The following is a 23,774-nucleotide window of genomic DNA, read 5'->3' as shown; positions in this document are numbered from 1 at the left end:
ATCTACGTAAGAAGAGATTAATGCATATAGTTATGCACTTGAAAACTCTTGGAACCTGAGTAAACGTTTAACACGTATCTGTGTTAATTCCTTTAGTATTATTATTACCTAAAATAACTTGGTAATTTCTTTCAAAGTAGCAAATTTTATCACAGCTCCAGCAAGTCAACTTCGACTTTTCATTCGAAACTACCTTATTATAACCTTGATATATATCCGTGCTCTTTTATTGTTACCAGGGAACCTTTTATATCCCACCATATTACCAGCAGACGTACCAACAACCTCTTTGCTTCTAGGCTAAAATCCCTCTGATAAATCATTATATTTATTCATTGAAACCCTATCATATACTCATCCGTATCTTGTAACGAGAACTGCCATACCAATTACCGGGAATCAGCAATCAGTACTTTGAAAACTCACAGCATATCTACATCAACAGTTATATGTATAACATTTATCTCTTAGAATTATGATCTTTCATTCTGAAATTCTTAAAAGCACTCAGTCTACAAATCAATACTCTGAATGTTGAAAAAGCTCAATGAAGCAGCAGAAACCGTAGACAACCTTAAACGACCTTAATCATCGGAAGTTTGATGATAAAGAATAGTATGTTGGAAAAGCTCAGAAAAGTTGGAACTGGAAAATGGATTGAGCTAACCACGAAGGAGACCAAGGACAAATACAAGGACCATACCCTATATTCAAAGAATCCATGTAATTCTGAATCCGTTGAAATCTTTAGAGAATATCTTGCTCCGAAGTCATGTTAAAATCTTGCGGAAAATTTTTCTTCATCAACCTTCAAACTTGAAAATTCCAAAATATCATCATAAATATCTTCGATATTTCTGAGGATATTTTCGTAAATATTCTCGTTCGAAATTATATACCTCTTCGTGCTTCCTGTGTTTCATTATATTGGAAACTTCTGTAAAATCTAAGTTTAATTTATAAATGAATTCTGGAAAAATGTAAAGAAATTGATGCATGAATTAGTATAATATAATGACACTTGATCAACGTGATTATATTACAGTAAGTCATGCTGAGTTTCTAATGGAACGTGATGATTCACAGATCATAACGTCATCATGTGCCATGTTACATAACTCTTTCATTCTGCTTAACTTCTGAACATATCAAGAAAGTATATTCTTGATAGTTCCATTCTCGGTGATTCTGGTAATCTGACAAATCAAATCGTGCGATTACGTTCTTTCTTGTTTAAGACATTAAGTTCATTAGAAACTTCGTACTTACGAATTTTGGACCATTACTCGCTTTACTAGAGAAGAGAATAAAAAGGCAAAGAGCTCCAAAATATAAGAGAAAATATAAAGTCCAATAACAACACGGAGATTACAAACCGTAGATATTAATACGAATAGCAATATAAAGACACGGTATAATTAAGAATAGTATCACCCCAAGGTAATAGTAGAAGCAAACAGATTTTTCAGGTGGAAGATTAAAAATAAGGATGACAGAAATGATAATTATAAAAATATCAAGGATTAGAACGGGATTAAGCATTTTCACAATCTTTTGGATGTATGAACTAAGAAAGAAAGTATATGAATGGTGAGAATAATGGAACGGAAGAGTTTAATTTATAATGGAAATACCAGACAAAGTAATCAAGGCAGATCTCCGCATTTAATTAGAGAGATCCTGATTCCCTTAATCGCTGAAGAATCAGATCATATAGATTTCCAAAGATTTTCTTTTAAATTCCTTAAATTCCGGAAATCCACCGAGACTACGTCAAAAGTTAAATCTCTATTTCAATCTTTTGTGACAGCTTCACTCATACGCTTTAAGTAACCGAATCGTTTAATCTATATCACTCGATGATGATAAAACTCTATTTATCACTCATATTCGTCAGGAAAACATTTTTATGGTTATCCAGGACGATCTCACTCAAATTTCGGGACGAAATTTCTTTAACGGGTAGGTACTGTGACGACCCGGGAATTTTCGACCAAATTTAAACTTAAACTTCATCTGATTTCGACACGATAAGCATAGCCTATTATGTAGAGTCTCAAAAATTTTGTACTGTTTCATATATTCAATTGACTTTCAATCATTCCCGACGATTCACGAATCACTATTTGTAAATAGATACATATATGTTTAAATGTATATATTATGATTGAAAATATAATTTGAAATAAAATACTATTTAAGTGTTAGAAATAAAAAATATAAAATAAAATAAAATAAGTTATAATAAAGCTGTATATTTAAATTGAATCTATATATATAAAGTATTTTGAAAATATTATTAAATGATTTTAGTACTCAAAGTGAAAATGAGTAATTATATATGGTAGATTGTTATATATACACACACACACACACACACACACATATATATATATATATATATATATATATATATATATATATATATATATATATATATATATATATATATATATATATATATATATATATATATATATATACATAGAGTTTCTATATATTGTAAGATAAAAAGTATAAATAATACATGTTGGAAATTTATAATATTATGAAATAACATATAGTACTTATGTAGATAAATCATTATATTTACATACATATGGTATGATATAAATAATATGCAACCTCATAATATATAAAATGTATAAATATTCAATATTTAATATATGCTATATATAATTTATTAAATACGGTAGTATCTAATAAAGTGTGATATCAATATATACAAGGTAATTACAAGTTTAAAATATAGTATTATACTAATATTATTATTATTACTCTCTTCATTATTATTAGAATTAATATATACTAATATCAGTAATATTAAGACTATTAAAAATATATAATAGATATACGTATATAGAGATAAATATATGCAGCTATATAATATATATATATATATATATATACATACGCTGTTATATATAAAATCAGTATTTATTTTACTTGGATTATTAACATAAATATAATTAATAATTAATATCATTATTTATATAAAAATCACACAAATTGGAGTTTAATTCTATTTCACGTATCCATCATATCTTAATCAGTTTTGTTTTTGTCCCTAAACCTAATGCACAAACAAATCTGGATAAACATATATTCCAAATTCTGTTAGCTATTATTATCACTTTTAATTTTTAAATAAAAAGCCGTACGATCGATTTATCCAGTTGATTTCCTTTTTGCTATAAAACAAATCGAATTGCTTGATGTGTGGGAAACAAACAATCAATTCAGTTCACCACTATCATTATCTATATTAGTTAAGTAAACACAATTATTCAGTTATTTTTTTTCTTTTCAGCGACACCTCTGTCCAACTTGTTTTCTGTCAAAATTAAAAATCAAAATAACTGTTAAAATCCATTAATGTAGAGTTACTAGTCATCATTTATGTAAACTATCTGCAAATTTACACGTTCTAATTCTTTATATCGAGCACAAATTTTGGAGTCAAAGTTATCGTCAAAAAGTCAAAGAAAATCGTTCATGGTGAAATTCGATTTGAATTCGATGTTTTAAGTTAAATTAATGATTCATAAAACTTTTATGAAACATTTTCAACACAATTCGTGTTAGGACTTTTGTCTAAAACGAATTATTTTTCAAAATCAAATTTACAGTTGTTCTTCGTGATTTTTAATTTTTGTTATTCAAAGAAATTATTTTTTTCTGTTTTAACTAACTGAAGCACCCAAAACAAAATGTTTCCTGTTTCATACAATGGTTTAAAGCAAATTGAAAATAAGTTGTGTTGATTGAATCTGAACCTAGGTCAGTTATTTTGGTGAGGAAGAAGAAGGTAACAGAAAAAGAGTTAAAACTTATTAAAATCCTATTTAAGTCAGAAAAGAGCAGAGGGAGGGATGGTTATATATGTGTTCGGGTATTCGGGAGGTCGCGGGTTCGAACCCTGGCGTGGACTGTCATTTTTTTAGAACAAATTCTTGTAAGGTAGTCATTTGTTATCCATTATCATTATTATTATTATTATTATTTCATTATTGTTATTATTATGATTATTGTTATTAGTAATATTACAATTATTACTATTATTAATACCATACTTACATGTATTAGAATCATTGTTATCATTAGTATTAGTATAAGTATTATCTATAAAATATTTATTACGAATTTTATCATTTTAGTATTATTATCATTTTTAAAATTATGATTATTATTATTGTGATTATTATAAAAAATAATAAAATTTATTATTGTTTTCATAAACATTAATATTAGTATCATTATATAAACATTAGGGTTATTATTATTATTATTAACATATGTATTATTCTAAATATTATCATTATTATTACTATGATTATAATTATTAGTATTGTTATTAGTAAAAATTACTAATATTATTATTATTATTATTATTATTATTATTATTATTATTATTATTATTATTAAGTATTAGGTATTATTATCAAAATTATTATTTTCATTACCATTACTATTAAATTATTCATTTTATTAAAAACTGCTATTATTATCATTATTATGAGATTTATTATAAAAACTATCGTTAATATTATCATTTATAGAATTATTAATACTATTATCAATATTATTAATCTTAGTACTATTATTATTATTATTGTTATCACTTAACATATTATTTTAGTACTAACAAACAAATGATATTTATATTTAAATATATCTAATACATATAACATAACAAAAAATTTAATATTTTTATGTACAAAATGAATATACGAAACATATATATTATTATTATAAAAACGATATAACTAATAAATTTATATATATTTATTCGATTATAACTATGTATATTGATAAATATACAAATGATATAGGCTCGTGAATCCGAGGCCAATCCTGCATTGTTTAGTTGTTCAACGTCGTTATATGTATTTTTACTACAAAATACAGTATGGTGAGTTTCATTACTCCCTTTTTATATATATTTTTGGGACTGAGAATACATGCGCCGATTTTATTAATGTTTTACGAAATAGACACAAGTGATCAAAAACAACATTCTATGGCTGGATTATGAATATTGAATATCACCCTTTTTTAGCTTGGTAACCTAATGATTAGGAAACGGGTATGGCCCCTAATCGACGCGAATCCTAAAGATAGATCTATGGAACCTCGACAAGTCCCATACGGGGTACGGATGCTTTAGTACTTCGAGATTATTATTATTATACAGATGAGAGGTTCTGTTTGGGGATATTCTATGCATTAAAGTTAAGTCGGTTATCAAGCGTTCACCATATGAATGATTTTTAATTCGCGGGTTACGCGTGTTATTATGTACTCGGGTTACGTGTACAATTAAATATCTGAAATCTTGTGGTCTATTAAAATGATGGAAATGAATGTTTATGATAAACTAATGAACTCACCAACCTTTTGGTTGACACTTGAAAGCATGTTTATTCTCAGGTATGAAAGAAATCTTTCGCTGTGCATTTGCTCATTTTAGAGATATTACTTGGAGTCATTCATGACATATTTCAAAATACGTTGCATTCAAGTCATTGAGTTCAATAAAGATTATGATTAAGTAAATGATAGATTAGATCATTTATAGTTGGATATTATGAAATGGTATGCATGTCTGTCAACTTTCGATGTGATAAACGTATGTCTTTTATAAAACGAATGCAATGTTTGTAAAATGTATCATATAGAGGTCAAGTACCTCGCGATGTAACCAAATGTAATGTATTCGTCCAGATGGATTAGGACGGGTCGTGAAAGCTTAGATTTAGGGTTTAGGGTTTAGGGTTTAGGGTTTAGATTTTAGGGTTTAGAGTTTAGGTTTAGTTTTGTACTGTTGTTCGTGTGTAGATTTCTCCTTGAAAAAAATATGCATGAACATATCCCGAAGAATTGAGAAAAACATCAACAAGTTACATTATCACTGCCTGCAACCATATACGTCGAATTTATTAGCAGATACGAACCGTTGATTACTACTTTCGAATTTAAGTCAATTACTTCATTTTAAAAAAGATTTTTTTATTTATGTTTTTACACATTTGAACTTTTGAAATATCATATTGTTTATTCGTGTTATCATGGTTGAAATTATCATCATTCCAAAAAACCCGCGGAATCGCGAGTTTTTAACTAACCCTAAACCCTAAGCTCTAAAATATTATCTGGATTGCATTATCAAATATTAGTATTTAGATGTTATATACAAATGGTGTAATAATAGTATTGTCATAATATTATTTTGGGGCAGGGTTTACTTGTATTATCAACTTCGTCAGGCCATGTGGTTTTCTTTATGTTTAAGTTCTTAACATAACTTTTATACAATTTTGATAGAAGTATGAAAGGTGACTCTCGGAGCTATTTTGCGGGCTTGTCTGCTTTATGAGTTTATAACTTAAAAATGAGTAACACTCAATCCTCATAAAATAGCTATCCGATTCTATTTACTATAATAAAATTCTTTACAGAACTCCGCGAATTCGCGGGTCTTTAACTAGTTTGTTAATTAATTAGGCGACTTTTTTTAATTTTGATTATGTGTAACAGACCTTATCTTGAATACCCTATTTAATTAGCCGATTAATTCATTATTTGTTAATTCGTAGAAAGACGTCACAATTAGTATTAATGGATATAATCAAAGTCATAACATTTGGATTGATAATTGATAATATTACGATTTCCTCTCATTTAATGTTGACACTAAAAATTGAACATCATCAAAGTTTATCTTCTATGTTAATGCGAGTTCATCTTCTATTGGACTAGAAATGGCACCACAACAAGCACCTATCGTTGCGAGTTCATTTTTTATTGCACCAGAAATGACACCGCAACAAGCACCTATTGTTGCCAGTTTATCTACCATGTTTGCACCAGACATGGCACCACAACAAGCTTGTGTTGTGGTCAATCAAGCTTCCATGACTATACAAGAAATGGCACCAAAACAGCCACTTTTTGTTGTGAGTCCATCTCCCATGATTGCACCACAAATGGCCCACAACAAGTACCTGTTGTTGGTAGTGAACCTTCAGTTGCAGAGTTGGAGAATAAGATGATTAAATTATTGCAGAATGCAGCGTCGATTGATACTTTATCATATTGCTACATTTGTAAAGTGGTGTGCAATAATGATTCTGTGTATCCGTTAATAGATAAAACATGACATAATTTGGATATATCCATTAACACCCGAAATACATATACAAATACATAAATATAAATATATGCTTACATATTTACTGTCAGATTTACATTTTGATTTCAACCTTTTAATGAAACACTATGATATATTAAAATAAAACACATATATCTAACGAAATAAACGAACAAATTAAATATTTAATTTTTTATAATCTATGTTTAATAGTTATTCAACAAATGTGTTCTATCTTCGACAAGAATTATACATTTCTTGCAGATATATTTTAATTATGTCATGTTTTATATATTTTTGTTATACGACGTTGTTGTTTTTATCGCATATTAGGAAATATTATAACGTTTTTTAAATATCCAATGGATATCCATTAACCCGCTTCATCCAACGGATATGGATATGGATGGATGAACAACAATTAAACGGATATGGATATGGATATGGATGAACAAAAACTAAATGGATATGGATATGGATACGGCATCACCCGATCCATATCCGAGCCATTGGCATCCCTACACGCAAGTGTTATTAGCCAACACGCACGACGCAACACGCATGGTATTATCAGAACGTGTGTCTAAAAAAAATCTATAGAAATCATGAACACAGTTCGGATAAACCATAAAGTTTTTTGCAACAAAATTTACAAGTATCAAATCTTCAAACGTTATGAACTCTCGCTCAGTATACAAAGGTTAACAAAATAACAACATTCGTCCCTCATGATTTGCTTTGTATTAAAAGAATATTTGAATAGAAATTTGCTTGTTGGAATTGTGATAGTAACTCATCACATGTCATTCTCTTTAAGGAAATAAAACGTTATCCTTAAAAATCTGGAAATTGTTAGAAAATATTATCCTAAAAATCTGTTCTTTTCAGGGACAATACGTACCACACACAAACAAACACGCACAGTGCGTGGTGCGCTTTGCGTGGAGAATGTTGCGAGTATGTATGATAGTAGCCCGTAAAACGAGTCACCGTGCTCGATAACACACACCACGCACGAACCATGATGTATCGTGTGTGGTGTGTGTCAGGGAACATATTGACAATTATAAAAATTTGAAGGTATATTGTTAAACAATTTAAAATTTAGAGTCATTTTGATCAATTTCCCCAATACATACCAGATATTGAGCACAAAAAGCCCAAGATCTTAATCATATGAAATATCAATCCATTAAGTAATGTACTTAACGTACGTTGTAATGTAAAGATTCTGTCACGACATTTAATCATTATTATATATTTTGTTTTTACATTGCTTAATTTTTAGAGACCAGCCGAAAATACCAAGATCCTAATAATATGCTACTATTTTATCAACATTTTTTTGGACATATTATTGGTAAACTAATTAACCTGTACTATGAAAACAAAATGACGTTCAGGTATATGCAAATTAGTTTACTTGGTTAGTGTCGTTAAATTAAACTAAATTACAATGGATTGTTTCTAGGATTATCATTGCATTTTCTTCTTGTGATCAATGATGGGTACTAGGATGGTTAATACAAAGGTTTTATAATCTATTATATTTTTTTACTTTGCCAATTTCCTTGATAATCTAATCGACTACTGTTTAATATAGAAGTATAGAAGTAGGGATTACAATAGACTGGTAGTGATATTTCCAAATCCACTTTTGATACACAACTATTTTATGTCATCTTTCAATACTACCCTCAAATAATTGCTACCACAAAAACTGTGTAATACATCATTTAAGGGTATTTTAGGTATCTTGAGTGGATCTATCAATTTGGTGAGTGGATATATCATTCCCCATTACGATAGATGTTTGATCTATTAATATTCATCCGATTCGTTCCATTTAAATCAATATGAACGGTCTAGATGAATGATAATCGGATATGAATATAGATATAGATGATGCGAAAAATTAGTAAATCGGATATGAATGACAATTTATCATTCATGGATATATCTACTTATCACCCGAAATAAATATATACATATCTACTTTAATATATGCATATTCATTTACATATCCTTATAAATGTACATTATAAACTACTAAAATGGTATGAAAAATATAGTTTGTGAATATAGTACAACCATGTATAAATTGTATTAAATGAAAAATTGATGAAAAATGTGTGTTTTCACCAAATTTTGGACACAAATAATTATCTGGTCGAGTGACATATATTGATAACTATTTAAAGGGGTTTGTAGCGTCTAACGAGAGCATTACAACAAATTATAGTGTGTCGAAAACGGATTAAAATTGAATGAGATATTGAATCTCAAAGTTGCTAGTTCCGTACAACATTTAAAAAATTGTCATTTGTCCCACATCGAATGTGGGAGCAAACTTAAGGCTATAGTCTTTACTATAAATAAAGGACTTAGACTTTTGTAGAAAAATGCACCAAAATGTAATGACAACACACAACACAAGTTGTGTAGCTATACACACGATAAAGTTTTTGTATTTTGATTTCAGTCGTAGGTCTGCCAGTTTCGGGAAAAAAATTATTTCCACGGAAGTAAATAAAAAAATTAGCACACCTTTGAGGAGAAAAAAAAATCTGATGAAACTTATAATAAAGCAGACCATAAAGCAATTTTTTTTTAAGCGAGGAAACCCTCCTATGAACGAGCACATTGGCTCCCTCATAGAAGGTAAAACCACGGGTAATCAAGCCCCCCGAGCGCGAGACCTGGTACCGGGTGAATTGCGCATTATACGCACCCTTTTGTCATACTCCCTTTTTGAACAATTTGGCATAGCCAGGAATTGAACCCGGGTTGTGTGCTTCCTTGGGCAACTAAATGGCCACTCAGGCAAGCTTGAATTAAAAAAATAAAAAGTTCAATTCACATCAATTTTTTAATTAGTTATGTATGAACTAGTGAAATGGCCCGTGAAAACACGGGTTTGTTTAAACGAGACAGTTTAATTATATGTTTTAGGTATAAGTGAATGTAAATGTTAAATCCATTTAGTTTATTGCACCGTGGAACTACGGATTCCGAATAAGAAACTTGTCGTTGATTTTACAAACATAAAGTTCGCTCAAATGCCTTTTAAATTTTTTTATAAAAATAAAATTACAATTTATGAGAGATTAATATTTTCTTTTATAAAAAATTTTGTATTATTTTTTAATTAAATTAATATATAATTATGACATCATTATTATAAAAGTAAAGGGTAATTTAGTTTAATGATGATGTTATCATTTTAGAGGTTTATTAAACTATATAGATTAATTGGAGGGAACATTACAAATTAAGGATACATCAACACAACTGTAGTTTTTTGTTTTATTTATTTATTTATTTATCTTTCGTATCTTTTTGGTCAAAAACTAGGACCGTTTAATTAACATTCTCCATCATTTTGGATACCTTACATTACAAATTAACAGTTGCCATATGGTTATTGTTATATAAATTGAGACACAATACTTGCATTCATCTCTACTTGTTCCTAAACTTAAACCATGGACAAAGATCAATCCGAGATGCAAAATGTAGGCTTCTTTGGCCTTTACAAAGAAACATTCAAAACCATATTTTCATGGAAGAAAATATTCTTTCAAATCACCATATCTTTCATCCTACCACTCTCCTTCATTTTCTTGGCTCATATCATCATAGCTGACGTACTCAATTGGCGTATCGAGCGTTATGATCATAACGAAAACTACTATATTCATCGTCGTGTTTCATCTCAATGGATTGGTTATTGGATATTCAAATTTATTTACTTGACCTTACTTTTCTTCTTTTCTCTACTATCTACGGCGGCTATCGTTTACACCCTAGCCACGGTGTATACTGACGGTGACATCACATTCAAGAAACTCCTTAAAATCTTGCCTAGTGTTTGGAAGCGACTCGCGTTGACCTTTTTGTGGACCTATTTTGGTTTCTTTATCTACAACGTGGTGTCTGGAGTAGTAGCCGTTATATGGAAAACCACTATATCAGACACCACGTTTGGTTGGATCGTGTTTTGGGTGTTATTTTCTATTTATGCTATTGGGTTTATTTATATAACCGCCCTTTGGCAGTTGGCTAGTGTGGTTACAGTTTTGGAAAGCTCGTACGGACTTAAAGCGATGTTGAAAGGCCATGATCTTATTAAAGGGAAAAGGTGGTTATCATGGTTCGTGTTTTTTGTGTTATATTGCTTTTTTGCAGGCATATTGATCTTATTCTACGTGTTCGTGTGGAACTTCACATTTTTTACCATTATCATTGGAATAGTGTGTCTATTTTTGCTCATGAACTTGTTTTTGGTTGGCTACGTGGCTCAAACCATGCTTTACCTTGTGTGCAAGTCACATCACGGGGAACCTATTGATAAAGCGGGATTGTCGACTCAATTAGGAGGTTATCTAGGTCAGTTTGAGCCGGTGTTCAGGGCGAACAAGGATGTCGAGCTAGGGCAAACACAATCTCACCCTCAAGTTCAAGTTTGAGTGCCATCTACAATCTCATGATCAAAACAATAGTGAAAATGTATTTATATTTGAATGAATTTTGTTCATAAAAATGGGTTGTACTCTTCACCAAATATACGTGTTAATTTGGTACTATACCGTTATGTTACATGTTACATTCTGTATTGTTACGAGCACCTTAGATTGTCTTTTGTCTTGGCTAACTATAATAGTTTGTTGTAAAATTCATTTTAAACTGATTTGGGCTTTCTTAAAGATTTCTTAACAACCCAAACAACTTATAATCAATAACTAAGCCCATTAAACGAACGTCTTTCCTTACAATATACTAGTAGTTGAAAATTTTTGTTCCCTCTTAAAAATAATTGTTTATATTATTAATTTTTAATTTATTTTATTTATAATATATAAATAAATATTTTTAAGCATACCTAAAATATTTAAAAAAATATTAATAACTGTTGGAGACAATCGGCTAAGGAAATGCATAATGGTCCCACATCGAAAACTCATAGAAAGAAAACAATGGCGGATTTAGAATTGGTAGTCACTGGTATCACCAGTTAAAACCCCTAAAAATTTTCTTCTTGATGTCTTTTTCAATGGTGTCACTCAAAAAAATGTCCACTATCCAGTGGTGTCAATAGTTAAAAACCAAAAAAAAAATTCCACTAAATCGTGTATTTCAGTGGTGTCCCGTGCCACCACTGGATACTGTATAAATCCGCCCCTGGAAAGAAATTTATGTATATAAGCTTATGGGAACCTCACTCTATCACCAATTGATTTTAGAGTAATGTGAAACTCATGAGTTTATATGTTGTACATGTTGGTGGACTTGAAACGATCCTACACGTAGTATCAGAGCTGGAGCATTGATAAAGTAAATGGGATGCAAGATGATGAAATTCGGTGATGAATAGCATGTAGCAAGTAGCATGCAGAAAGTAAGAGCAAAGATAATCACCGATGCTCGTCAAGCAGCATGGATTAACCGATTAATTGTATTCTAATTATTATATGTTGAAATTTTAGTTATAAAGATTTTTGTCTTGAGGTTTTCTTTTATAATTTTTTGTCTTAATTAGGAAAAAAGAAGAAGAAAGTCTTATTTTCTATGTACATTATTATTATATACTCTAATTGTTGAAATTTAGTTATAAACATTTTTTGTCCTGAGTTTTCTTTTATAGTTTTTTTTTTTTTTTAATTAGGAAAAAAAGAGGAAAAAAAGAGGAAGAAAAGATTTATTTTCTATGGACATAAATAAATAATAAATAAATTTATATAAATAAGTAGTGTTGTAAAAAACCCGATTACTCGCCGATTAATCTACGAGTAATCATTTTTAAAAGCAATCCGTTCCGATTTTCAAAAATCCGTTTAATTAAACGGTCAACGTCAATTAATGGGTTAAAACCGAATTTGGTAACCAAAATCGGCCAAAGTAAAAAAATGGTTAACATTTTAACATGAATTTAAACTAGAACTTTAGCAAAATGTACAATTTTATACAGTTATTTTAAAGTTTATTTTTATATTTATGGGTTTCTTTTCTATATTTACACATATAATTTTTAAAATTTAATATTAAAATGTATACAATACAATCCGAATAATCCCCTATTAATCCCCGAATTACCTATTAATCTTTCCAAAGTCCCGACCGATTAATCGAATAGCCAATTTTGCAACCTTGTAAATAAATAATAAATAAATTTTAATTTAAAGAGAATCTTTTTGTCCGATGAACTTTTGATTCACATTCACAATCGCTTAATAATGAAAATATTAAATAAATTTCCGTTATAGCTTCATGCTTAAGATTCACATTAAAAGTGTTGTTATCTAGATCATGAATTCTGTTTCACATCAATCTTAATCTTAATCTTACAGGTATTATTATTATTATATCTTCCATATTAATCAATTCCGCAACCAATTAATGTTCATTTTATGCGTTTAATTTGTCATTCAGTTAAAGATATTATGATAATTATATCAATTTTGTTTTCTAGGGTTTGGGTTTGATCTTAATTAATTAACCAGACATGGATCAATCTTCGGGTTCAGAATTTGATTATCTGTTTAAGCTGTTATTAATTGGGGATTCAGGAGTTGGTAAAAGTTCGCTTCTTTTAAGTTTCACTTCCCTCAATGCCATTGAAGATCTTTCTCCTACAATTGGTAACTACTACTAATTTATTATCAATATATCATCAGATAGTTATAAGTGTATCCTTATCTAACAAAATATAATGTTCATTATTAAAGAGATTATTACTTTGTTATTTTAAATATCAACCTCAAATTTTGAATTTTTATATGGTTTAGTTGTTGGATGTGGATAGTGAGATTCAAGAGAGGATTAATTTTAAGTTAATTTGTGTGTGTGATCAGAGGCTTCTTCTGGCAGGAGCAAGATGGTCAACCGCACATGGCCCAAAAAATTTAGAAGGGCCCAAAATAAAAAAAAACTGTTAGAGAACAAATATTTGAGAATAAAAAGGGAGGTGATACACCACTTTTTGATTCATGTACACTTTTGTTTCATAAATTTACAGTTATGCCCCTAGATTAATCTTGGAAGTTAGAACTTATATTATTATTGTAAGTATAATTAAGGATATAATAGGTAATTTGGTGTACATGGATCAAAAAGTAGTGTGTGAGGATCACCTCACGAATAAAAAACTTTGAAACGTCTATCTTGAAAACTTTGTTCATATTGATAAATTTTAGTATTATCTTTTTGTATGTATTTATAGATTTAACATGTATAAGGGGTCTATTTTTTCGATCAGTGCCTTCAAATTGTTGAGGCGGCCATGCGAGTGATCGTTGTGCACCTTATTACCCTGTGATACATCATTTTCAATTTTTCTTGTTGCATCAAGGTGTAAAAAGTGGTGCATCAGGACATGTATGTGTTATCAAAACCCTCCTCCTTACAAATCTAGACTATTTTAGCGTTTTGTGCGTTTTTATTGGCCAAGATTGTCGAACATGTTGATTCGAACAATGAATGGAGTGAATGTGAATGTTTGAGTATTGAATCGTGTTTAATCTTCGTTCTTTTTTTTGGGTTATTACAGGGGTGGATTTTAAAGTAAAGTATGTAACAATTGGTGGAAAGAAGTTAAAGCTTGCTATTTGGGATACTGGTAATGTTCTTTGTGTTTAGTTGTTCAATTTGTTATAATTTTGATTTGCATTTGTATATCATCTTACACAAAGTTATGATCTGTTTTTATTTGTTTACATCGTTCTAATCAACTTTTGGTCTTGTTAAAAGCATTTAAGTTACACTAAATTTTTATCAAGTGGAAGTTATCTAATGACTATTTTTACAGCGGGGCAGGAAAGATTCAGAACGTTAACTAGTTCATATTACAGGGGAGCTCAAGGAATTATAATGGGTATGTGAATCACTTTTATGTCCTTTACATGATTTTTTTAATAATGATATCCGTTTACATTATATTGATCATTTATTGTACAGTTTATGATGTAACACGGCGAGAAACATTTACAAATTTATCGGATGTGTGGGCAAACGAAATTGACATGCACTCAACAAATCAAGAATGCATCAAGATGCTCGTTGGCAATAAAGTCGATAAGGTAAACCTTATGGAATCAAAGCTTATATAGAGTATGTTAAGTTCATAACTTCATATCTATGTTACCAATATTCGAGAATTCATAAAAGGTAACTGACACGGGTGACTGACTGTATATAAACTTATATAAATGTGTACATTTGTGTTGATATACTAGTTTAAAGCCAAATACTAGTTTAAAGCCAAATCAATGGAACAAGAAAGTTGATTACTTTTTTTTTTGGCCGAACAAACTGTAATATAAATAAGAAAAAATTACTTGAATGGTCCCTGTGTTTTACATCACATTTCGCCGGGAGTCCCTGAATTTCTATTTTGACTTGACTGGTCCTTGTGATTTATAAATGTTACGTAAGTGGTCCCTCTGCCAAACGTCCGTCCAAGGTCAACCGTTAAGTATTAGCATGTGCCAAGCAGAGTCCTTGCGTTATTTTTTGACTTAGGTGGTCCCTGTGTTTTACACAATATTTCATGTGTTTTCGATTCGTGTTTTCATTTTACGTTTACGATTCACGTTTCGGTTCGCGTTTTCGCTTTTACATTTTCGATTCGAATTTTCGATTTCATTTCGTATTATCGAATCGCATTTTGGGTTCGCTTTATCGTTTCACATTTTTTAGCATTTTCGTTTCGTGTTTTCGTTTCACGTTTTCAGTTCTTTTTTCCGGTTCGCGTTTTTGGTTTGCGTTTTCGATTCACGTTTTCAACGCGGATTTTATTTTTCACTTCTCGTTATCGAATCGCATTTTCGATTCCCTGTATCGCTTCACATTTTTTTTTCCAAAATGCCAATCGAAAACTCGAACCGGAATAGAAAACACAAAACGAAAATGCAGAAAAAGTGAAACGATACCGGGAATCGGAAACGTGATTCGATAACGAGGAGTAAAATCGAAAATCCGCGTTGAAACGTGAATCGAAAACGCAAACCAAAAACGCGAACCGGAAAAGAGAACTGAAAACATGAAACGAAGACACGAAACGAAAATGCAAAAAAATGTTAAACGATAAAGCCAACCCAAAACGCGATTCGATAACGCGAAATGAGATCGAAAATGCAAATCGAAAACGCGAACCGAAACGTGAATCGTAAACGAGATAGAAAGCGCGAATCAAAAACATATGAAATATTGTGTAAAACACAGGGACCACCTAAGTCAAAAATAATACAAGGACTCTGCTTGAAATATTTTGTAAAACACAGGGACCACTCAAGTAATTTTTTGTAAAACATAGGGACCACTCAAGTAATTTTTCGAGGTAAAATGACAAAACTAGCCTCATGTGCTTGGCACATGCTAATACTTAACGGTTGACTTGGATGGACGTTTGGGAGAGGGACCGTGCACGTAACATTTGTAAATCACAAGGACCAATCAGGTCAAAATAAAAATTCAGGGACTCTCGGTGAAATATGATGTAAAATACAGGGACCATTCAAGTAATTTTTTCTATAAATAAACATATCCGAAAATCAAACACAGACAGTACAGATGCAACAAGCAACATACACTAACATAGTCAGCACCCTAAGCAACAAATTCGAATAAAGTTGATTACTTTATTGTAACATAGAAATAGATTTGTAAGATAAATAGACGCTAATTATCATCTTTTAATTTTCAATTTGCAGGAAGGCGAAAGAGTTGTCACAAAAAAAGAGGGAATCGAGTTTGCCAAAAAATATGGTTGCCTTTTTATTGAATGCAGCGCTAAAACTCGGGTCAATGTGGAACAGTGTTTTGAGGAACTAGTTTTAAAGGTATACTCTAATTCTATTAGCAAGCCTAAATTATGTTGTAATTGTATGTATTTAGAACATTATAAGTGCGTATGTTTTAAAGATGGTCTGATTGTAAATCTGCAGATATTGGACACACCAAGTCTCATGGCTGAGGGATCAACTGCTGTAAAGAAAAACATATTCAGACAGAAACCTCAAAGTTCGGATGCATCAACAAGTGGTTGTTGCTAAAGTGTTTTTTAATACCATTATTTTTTCACTTTTCAAATTTAATTATTTTCTGGTTTTCAAGTTTTTAAAGTTGTGTAGGTTCATAAAGAAACTGTAAATTCTTCATGTTGGACTGTTTTTGCTTTCCAAGCAAATACATGAGCATGTTTATTTGATAGACTACTTGTGTAACATCACCATGTGGTGTCTATGATCTCTAATGCCTAAATTGAGTTACTGTTTGTATTTTCAACTTAACATACAGTTAATTAATTCTTCTAAATAACATAATATGATCGTCTTCAAAGTATACAACAATCATGCTAACCTGCACGGTCGCAAGATAAAATCAATGTTGAGTTATATCCCCTTATGAGAAGAATCTGTTTTGAGACTCTGTGTGACAACCATACACAATCAACTTTTAAGAATACAAACTAACAACCATTAATTAATTAAAGTTGAAACATGTATTCTTGATCATGGTAAGTACCGTTAATTACACTAAACTAATTATATACTATTCTCACATCCAAGTTCTAACTCTCCGGATAAATTGAGCCTTTGGCACCTCGGACCCAGAGTAACAATACCCATACTGGAACTATAAATCCAGTCGGAAACCAAAATATGGGTTGAGGCACGAACATGGCTATCATCAATAGTCCCGGTGAAGTAACAGAGGATAGGTAAAAAATCGTGACTATCACTTCAAAGGCAACGGCATCCGGTGGAAGAACATCCGTCGCGTACCTGTGTACAGTCAAACATTATATTATATTAGACCGATACTAATCATGCGTTAGTTACATCCGTCAGATTACATGGACAAAACTTACAAAAACGACGGAGCCTAACGGGACATCAGTCAATTTCGTCAGTTGGACTTGTGACGCAAAAACAAAATTCGTCACTTTTTACTTCAACCAATAAATAGATTTTTTATAATTAATTTATTTTTTTCACCAAATTTCCAATCAGATTACCACATCACCCAACCCAATATTTGACACAAAATACTAACACAACGGTTATAAAATGCCAGAAACTAACATTGCCTAATCAAAGTTTGCACTTTTTGGTCAAAAGTGCACTAACTGGTCTTATACTCCTTACTAAAACACAAAACTGAAATGAACAATAACTAGGACTTTGTCCTTACTAAAACACAAAACTGAAATGAACAATAACTAGGACTTTGTCCTTTTCCTATTTTTTATGAAAAAACATTTTTAAAAATTATTACTCCGCCGCAACACGCGGTTTTATTATTTCGTTCTAATTATAACTTAAAACTATTAACAAAGATCTTTTTGTGTTACCTGTATGTTAGATACCCTCCTAAACAAGCTGTGAAAGCTGCTGTGATCAGGGGCGGAGGGAGGGGGGTCAAGTGGGGTCAGCCGCCCCCGACGATTTCGAAATTTTAGTGTAAATTTTTTCGGTTTTTCGATTTTGCCCCAGGTGGAATTTTTTTTTGCCCCAAACCCTTCATATTTTGCCCCAAAACCTTCATATTTTGACCTAAAACCTTCGTATTTTGCTCAAAAGCCTCTAAATTTTGCTCAAAAAACTCTATATTTTGCCCCAAAACCTCTATATATTGGCAAAAAAAAAATTCTTACGTTTTAAATTTTTTTTTGCCCCCGGTGAAAAATTTTTCTGGATCCGCCACTGGCTGTGATCGAGGAAAACACCACCGCTACTACATGATGCAAGAGGGGTAACTGTGTCATCAAGATGATATAGAAACTCATACTCAACAAAAGTAGCAAAATAGTCCTTGAGCACCTCCAAAGCTTATTATACAGCAAAAATAAATAAATAAATTTGTAAACTAAAATTCAACCTTAACTTTTTAATAAGATGCAAAAATACTTACTTATGGTGACCAATAGTAGCCACATATGGTATGCACCATACCCACACATAGCACAAAAAGACAATCAACGACAACCGATTGTTATGTACGGTGTGATAAGTGAAAACAAGTATGGCGATCAAACTGAAACAACAGCAGAAGTATACAGCAACCAACGCTCTCATAAAGCAATTTCTTTGAAAGTGACCCGCTTCATTGCAAATAAACCTGTGTTTAAAGATAAAATATCAAATTATGAATATAAATTGTTAGATTTAAACTAGAAAAAGGTGCTGTAAAACACATGGTAGCATTTTTCTTTTATGTAACTTACATAAGTACTATTGTGAAACCTGTGACAAGTATAGCAGCTGCCATACAATTTGGAAAAACAGTAGACGTATGTGAAGCCGACTCCGGTTTTTTTGGGTACATGATGGCCCATATGAACAGTACAAAAAATCCCACAAAACCTACCACACTACAACAAAAGTGCTATTTCTACACACTTTTTTTCTTCACGCTTGTCTCAAGTGTGTACTTTTTTCTAACTTCTTTTACGCTTTTGATTGTGATTAAAATTTTAGACGATTTTCATTGTGTACTAACAAATCTTCACGCTTGTAAGCGAATATAAATATTTACACGATCAAAAATGTGAATAACATGAAAGTGAGGTACACATTTAAAAATGTGAGGTTTCTAAGGATAGCCAAACACACTAAAAAACGTGTAGTTTTGCTAAAAGATTGAAGAAAACACTAGAAAGCGTGGGGTTTTAAATATATATAGCATTATTATTATTATTTATTTTATTTAATATCAATTTTGATTCTGATTCGTATCTAGTTAACATATTTTAACATATATATAATTAATTATATATATATATATATATATATATATATATAAATATAAATACTAAATTAGATGTAAATAAAATTCAATAGCCACATGTTGACTACTCATGGAGTCTAACAAACAGATCAATCAGGTTCTATATCTCGAACCACGAATTGGCTAAATTAGGTTTAACGATATTCCAAATCGATAGCGTTCGTTAAATTGTTCGTCAACAAATTCGTTCGTGATGCTTTGAAGCAGATAGGGCTCGTCAAATCATTCGTTAGTTCAAGTGTTCCGTTTAAAATCGGATGATACCAGCAGGTAGACTCATTATTTCGTTTTAAGATCTGTTCATATGCTCGATTATGTTCATTTTGTTCGGTTAATTCATTTATTTACGGTTTCGATGTTAATTGATGTTGTTTGATTGAGTAATTTGTGCAATTCTTCCGATTAAATGTTAGGGTTACAAAGTCAATTCTTCTTAATTTTTACGTGGAATTCTACATACATATGTGTCATTTAGGCTCATGTGTTGTTTGTTGATTCAGATTAGGCTACATATAGGCTTTGAGGTTATGTGTTTACTTATTATGGAATTGTATTTTAAGTGTTTAAGCTAACACACTATTATTTATGCACTAATGAATCAGAAACTTCAAGCAGTGTGTATGAATTGAACTAATCATTCTCTATGTTAAAAGTCTTATTATGGGTATATTAGGGCAAGTATTAGGGCATCAAGAGAAAATTGGAAAGGATATGGCCAGAAGGATCACTGATTTATGTAGTATGCTTGTTTTCGTATGTTAGTGGCCGGAAGGATCATTGATATCAACTAAATCGTTTGACACCAAATGCAAGAGTGAGTCACAGTTTTGATTTTTATTTTAATTTCATCTTGAAAGCCACTATGTTGTTGTTTAGTAATCGAATTACTCTGTATTATGTTTCATCTGCTTGTACAGTTGTACCGAATGGTTCTGTGACCACTGATCTTTCAACAACGACAGTGAAAGATGCAAAGAAAAATATCAAGTTTAAAAAAGATAAGTCTGCTATCGTTCATGTTGGTCTTGGAAAGGTATAACTACTTAATTCTCCTTCGAATTATGTTCATGTTGTGGGTAAGTAAGGATTTTTTTAAATATATGAATCAGGTAAGTTTTACAAAAAAGGCTTTATGTGAAAATGTGGGTGTTTTTGTTAATTACCTTTTGCTTGCAAAGCCTGCAGGACTAAAGAAAAGTAAGTAGCATTCATTCCTTTTCTGCTTTTTTATATATTTTATTTATTTTCATTAATTTTTATTTTTTCACTTCTCATAATACTTTTGTTTTGTTGTGTAGTTTCAAAGTATGCTGGATACGTAACCACATTTCACATCTGCAGCACGGTACAATTTTGTTTAGCATTTTTTATCAAAGATTTTGGTTAATAACGTTGAAGTAAGCTTAAATAATTAATGTTTACAGACGGGCCTGTCTTACCCTGTTTCGATCCAGTCGTTCTACATAGCAGCTGATCGTTACACAATACTGCAAATGAGATGACCATGAAATCGACTAAAAACTTGTCGGTGTATTTGATACACTAGCTGATGGGGAATTCTAACCTTTACACACTAGCGGTTCTTCTGTAGGTAATTTTTATCAAGCTTACAAAAAATCACTTTGAATATCAGTGCTTGGTATATAAATTTGAGATAACAAATTTTAATACTAAATAACAGCAAATTTTATATACACTAATTTTAGGGTGTCCTGATAAGATTTAGACATGTGGGTTGATCAATGTGAGCGATAAATAGTTTAATTTTAATTTCTCTTAGCTCATTAACTTCTTACGTGTGTCCCCAAATTTCTATATTTGGGTCTAGTCATGAAAAGGTAATTATCTTCAAGTTAATGCGTAAACTTTATCTTATGATTCTATTAAATCAACATATATGTACAGTGGAGCATCTTTTCAAGACTTCAATGTTTGGTTCCAACTTTCAACCAATATAATAGTGATTTTGTGTAGAAAGGTAGCGAAATGAAGGTTCAGGTGTGTAAACTCTTTTACTGCTCATTTATTGTCTCAGTGAAGATGATTATGTATATTTATTCATATGCATGTTCATCTTGTAGCCAGTTTTAGGTTTCTACTAACGGGATGTGTTTTATGAAGCATGAAGAAACGGCAATGCCTATTGGCATGTGCAAGTTTTACTTATATCACTTCTATTAGTAGTATGATCTCTTTATAAAGTTTTTAGAAAATACATGAAAGATTGTTGGACTAGATTTAGCTTTTTATGCAACATATATTCATTTTGATCCCAACACCTACCTAACTAGCCACTGTTAAAGTATCTTGATGAATTTTCATTTTGGAAAGCTAATGAATTTTTATTAATATCTTGATGAAAATGATCTTGCCATTTTGCTAATCCTTGCATAATTTGCAGGTGTAAAAGTCGAAGATTAAGGGGCTATTAAAGATGGATATCAGAACAGATACCAAAACGGTTTTCAATAGCTCATTTGTCTATCTTAGATGTTACTCCGTATTAGATTGTAACAACATGCACTTTAACTTTACTTTGTAATAGATAGTCTTAATGAATGTGATCCATGTTCTTGTTTCTAAGCAGTAGTATGTATTGGCTAGTTGTACATAATGAAAGATATTATTATATAAATGTACTCAATATATATATATATATATATATATATATATATATATATATATATATATATATTATGAAACTAAAAGTATTAAAATGAGGAAAGCCATAATTTGTTCACGTTTTTTAGCATGAATATATTTATATATATATATATATATATATATATATATATATATATATATATATATATATATATATATATATATATTATGAAACTAAAAGTATTAAAATGAGGAAAGCCATAATTTGTTCACGTTTTTTAGCATGAACTACAAGTAATTTTTTAAAACGCTTTTAAATGTGGAATTTTAAACTAAAACTTCACACTTTAGAATGTATGGGATTGAAATAATTAGAACACACACTTATGCGTGAGCATTCTAAGGCATTTCTTTACCTGTTTAACCGTGAAGATTTGAGCAAATTTTCCACACTAATAAACGCCACTAATTAAGAAAATTTTGTTACGCCCATATTTTACACGGTTTATAGAAGCGTGTAGAATAAATAAGCACACACTTTTAAAAGTAACTAATTGATTGAATAAGCGTGCAGATTTGCATAATTTGTTGTAGTGCCAGTATCATCATCCTTATGCCGAAACTAACACAAGTAACAAAAAAATTATATATATAAATTACTGGTTAAGAAAAACATACAAATTACTGAAATCAAATAAACTTACTTCTTCAAATTCTGGTACTCCTCCTCTTGGGCATCTAATCGTTGAACCACCTGAACTTGTTGTACCCTGAAATCACAAGTTTAACAAATATTTATATCGCCACTGTTAAATAGATTAGAAAACTATGAGCTAATATAAATCTTATCAAACCTACATTTTAATTAGATAGCAGATATGGATTATTTACACTTATCCATTGAATCAAACGTAATGTACAAGAAGTCAATGAAAGTCAATCAGCACGTGACTTTATAAGTTCCTCAAGTCTAACAGATTTCAGTTAGTAAGTAGTTACAACTAATTAGTCCCAATTATAAGTAGCTAAGTGTTGTAATAAGAGATCAAATTTTTTAATTGTACTAATCTCTCTTTAGCTGTTCTTCAATTGAGCTATTAGGTCAACCGTATTATTCAACTCCGATTTGAATCACTTCACCTGACTTGTCTATAATCGACCGACAGTATCCTTTCAGCCACATCAATATCGATTAGTTACATCGTTGCGGAAACGATTTATAATAGTGACAGAA

General features: G+C 30.6%; 3 protein-coding genes across 3 annotated transcripts; 2 read left to right on the top strand and 1 right to left on the bottom strand.

The window, feature by feature from the left end:
* Positions 1 to 10,635: 10,635 nt before the first annotated feature.
* On the top strand, positions 10,636 to 11,619 carry LOC139848465 (uncharacterized). Its single transcript, XM_071838196.1, has one exon. The coding sequence runs from the start codon at positions 10,636 to 10,638 to the stop codon at positions 11,617 to 11,619; it is 984 nt and encodes a 327-aa protein (XP_071694297.1).
* Positions 11,620 to 13,361: 1,742 nt separating this feature from the next.
* Positions 13,362 to 17,408, top strand: LOC139847165 (ras-related protein RABC1-like). Its single transcript, XM_071836782.1, has 7 exons — positions 13,362 to 13,497; positions 13,620 to 13,788; positions 14,697 to 14,765; positions 14,955 to 15,020; positions 15,104 to 15,225; positions 16,858 to 16,986; positions 17,092 to 17,408. The coding sequence occupies exons 2-7, from the start codon at positions 13,653 to 13,655 to the stop codon at positions 17,197 to 17,199; spliced, it is 630 nt and encodes a 209-aa protein (XP_071692883.1). The 5' UTR covers positions 13,362 to 13,497; positions 13,620 to 13,652; the 3' UTR covers positions 17,200 to 17,408.
* Positions 17,409 to 17,550: 142 nt separating this feature from the next.
* LOC139850583 (uncharacterized) lies at positions 17,551 to 23,322 on the bottom strand. The gene is made up of 7 exons (XM_071840144.1): positions 23,245 to 23,322; positions 23,140 to 23,162; positions 19,374 to 19,518; positions 19,061 to 19,267; positions 18,854 to 18,883; positions 18,501 to 18,537; positions 17,551 to 17,931 (listed from the first exon to the last, which is right to left on the bottom strand). Exons 2-7 carry the CDS (start codon positions 23,147 to 23,149, stop codon positions 17,890 to 17,892), a joined length of 471 nt encoding a protein of 156 aa, XP_071696245.1. The 5' UTR covers positions 23,150 to 23,162; positions 23,245 to 23,322; the 3' UTR covers positions 17,551 to 17,889.
* Between the last annotated feature and the right edge of the window lie 452 nt (positions 23,323 to 23,774).

Source organism: Rutidosis leptorrhynchoides, chromosome 5 (genome assembly GCF_046630445.1).
Source record: "Rutidosis leptorrhynchoides isolate AG116_Rl617_1_P2 chromosome 5, CSIRO_AGI_Rlap_v1, whole genome shotgun sequence".
Taxonomy (NCBI): domain Eukaryota; kingdom Viridiplantae; phylum Streptophyta; class Magnoliopsida; order Asterales; family Asteraceae; genus Rutidosis; species Rutidosis leptorrhynchoides.
This window is presented reverse-complemented; position numbering and strand designations above follow the sequence as displayed.

Excerpts from the sequence above, each read along its gene's own strand:
- LOC139848465 (XM_071838196.1), top strand. The coding sequence starts at position 10,636 with ATGGACAAAGATCAATCCGAGATGCAAAATGTAGGCTTCTTTGGCCTT.
- LOC139847165 (XM_071836782.1), top strand. The coding sequence starts at position 13,653 with ATGGATCAATCTTCGGGTTCAGAATTTGATTATCTGTTTAAGCTGTTA. Across the intron at positions 14,766-14,954 it reads GCTTGCTATTTGGGATACTG|CGGGGCAGGAAAGATTCAGA; the intron begins GTAATGTTCTTT and ends CTATTTTTACAG. Across the intron at positions 15,021-15,103 it reads AGCTCAAGGAATTATAATGG|TTTATGATGTAACACGGCGA; the intron begins GTATGTGAATCA and ends TTTATTGTACAG.
- LOC139850583 (XM_071840144.1), bottom strand. Across the intron at positions 18,884-19,060 it reads GCTACTATTGGTCACCATAA|TAGCGGTGGTGTTTTCCTCG; the intron begins GTAAGTATTTTT and ends TGCATCATGTAG. Across the intron at positions 17,932-18,500 it reads GGAGGGTATCTAACATACAG|GTACGCGACGGATGTTCTTC; the intron begins GTAACACAAAAA and ends GACTGTACACAG.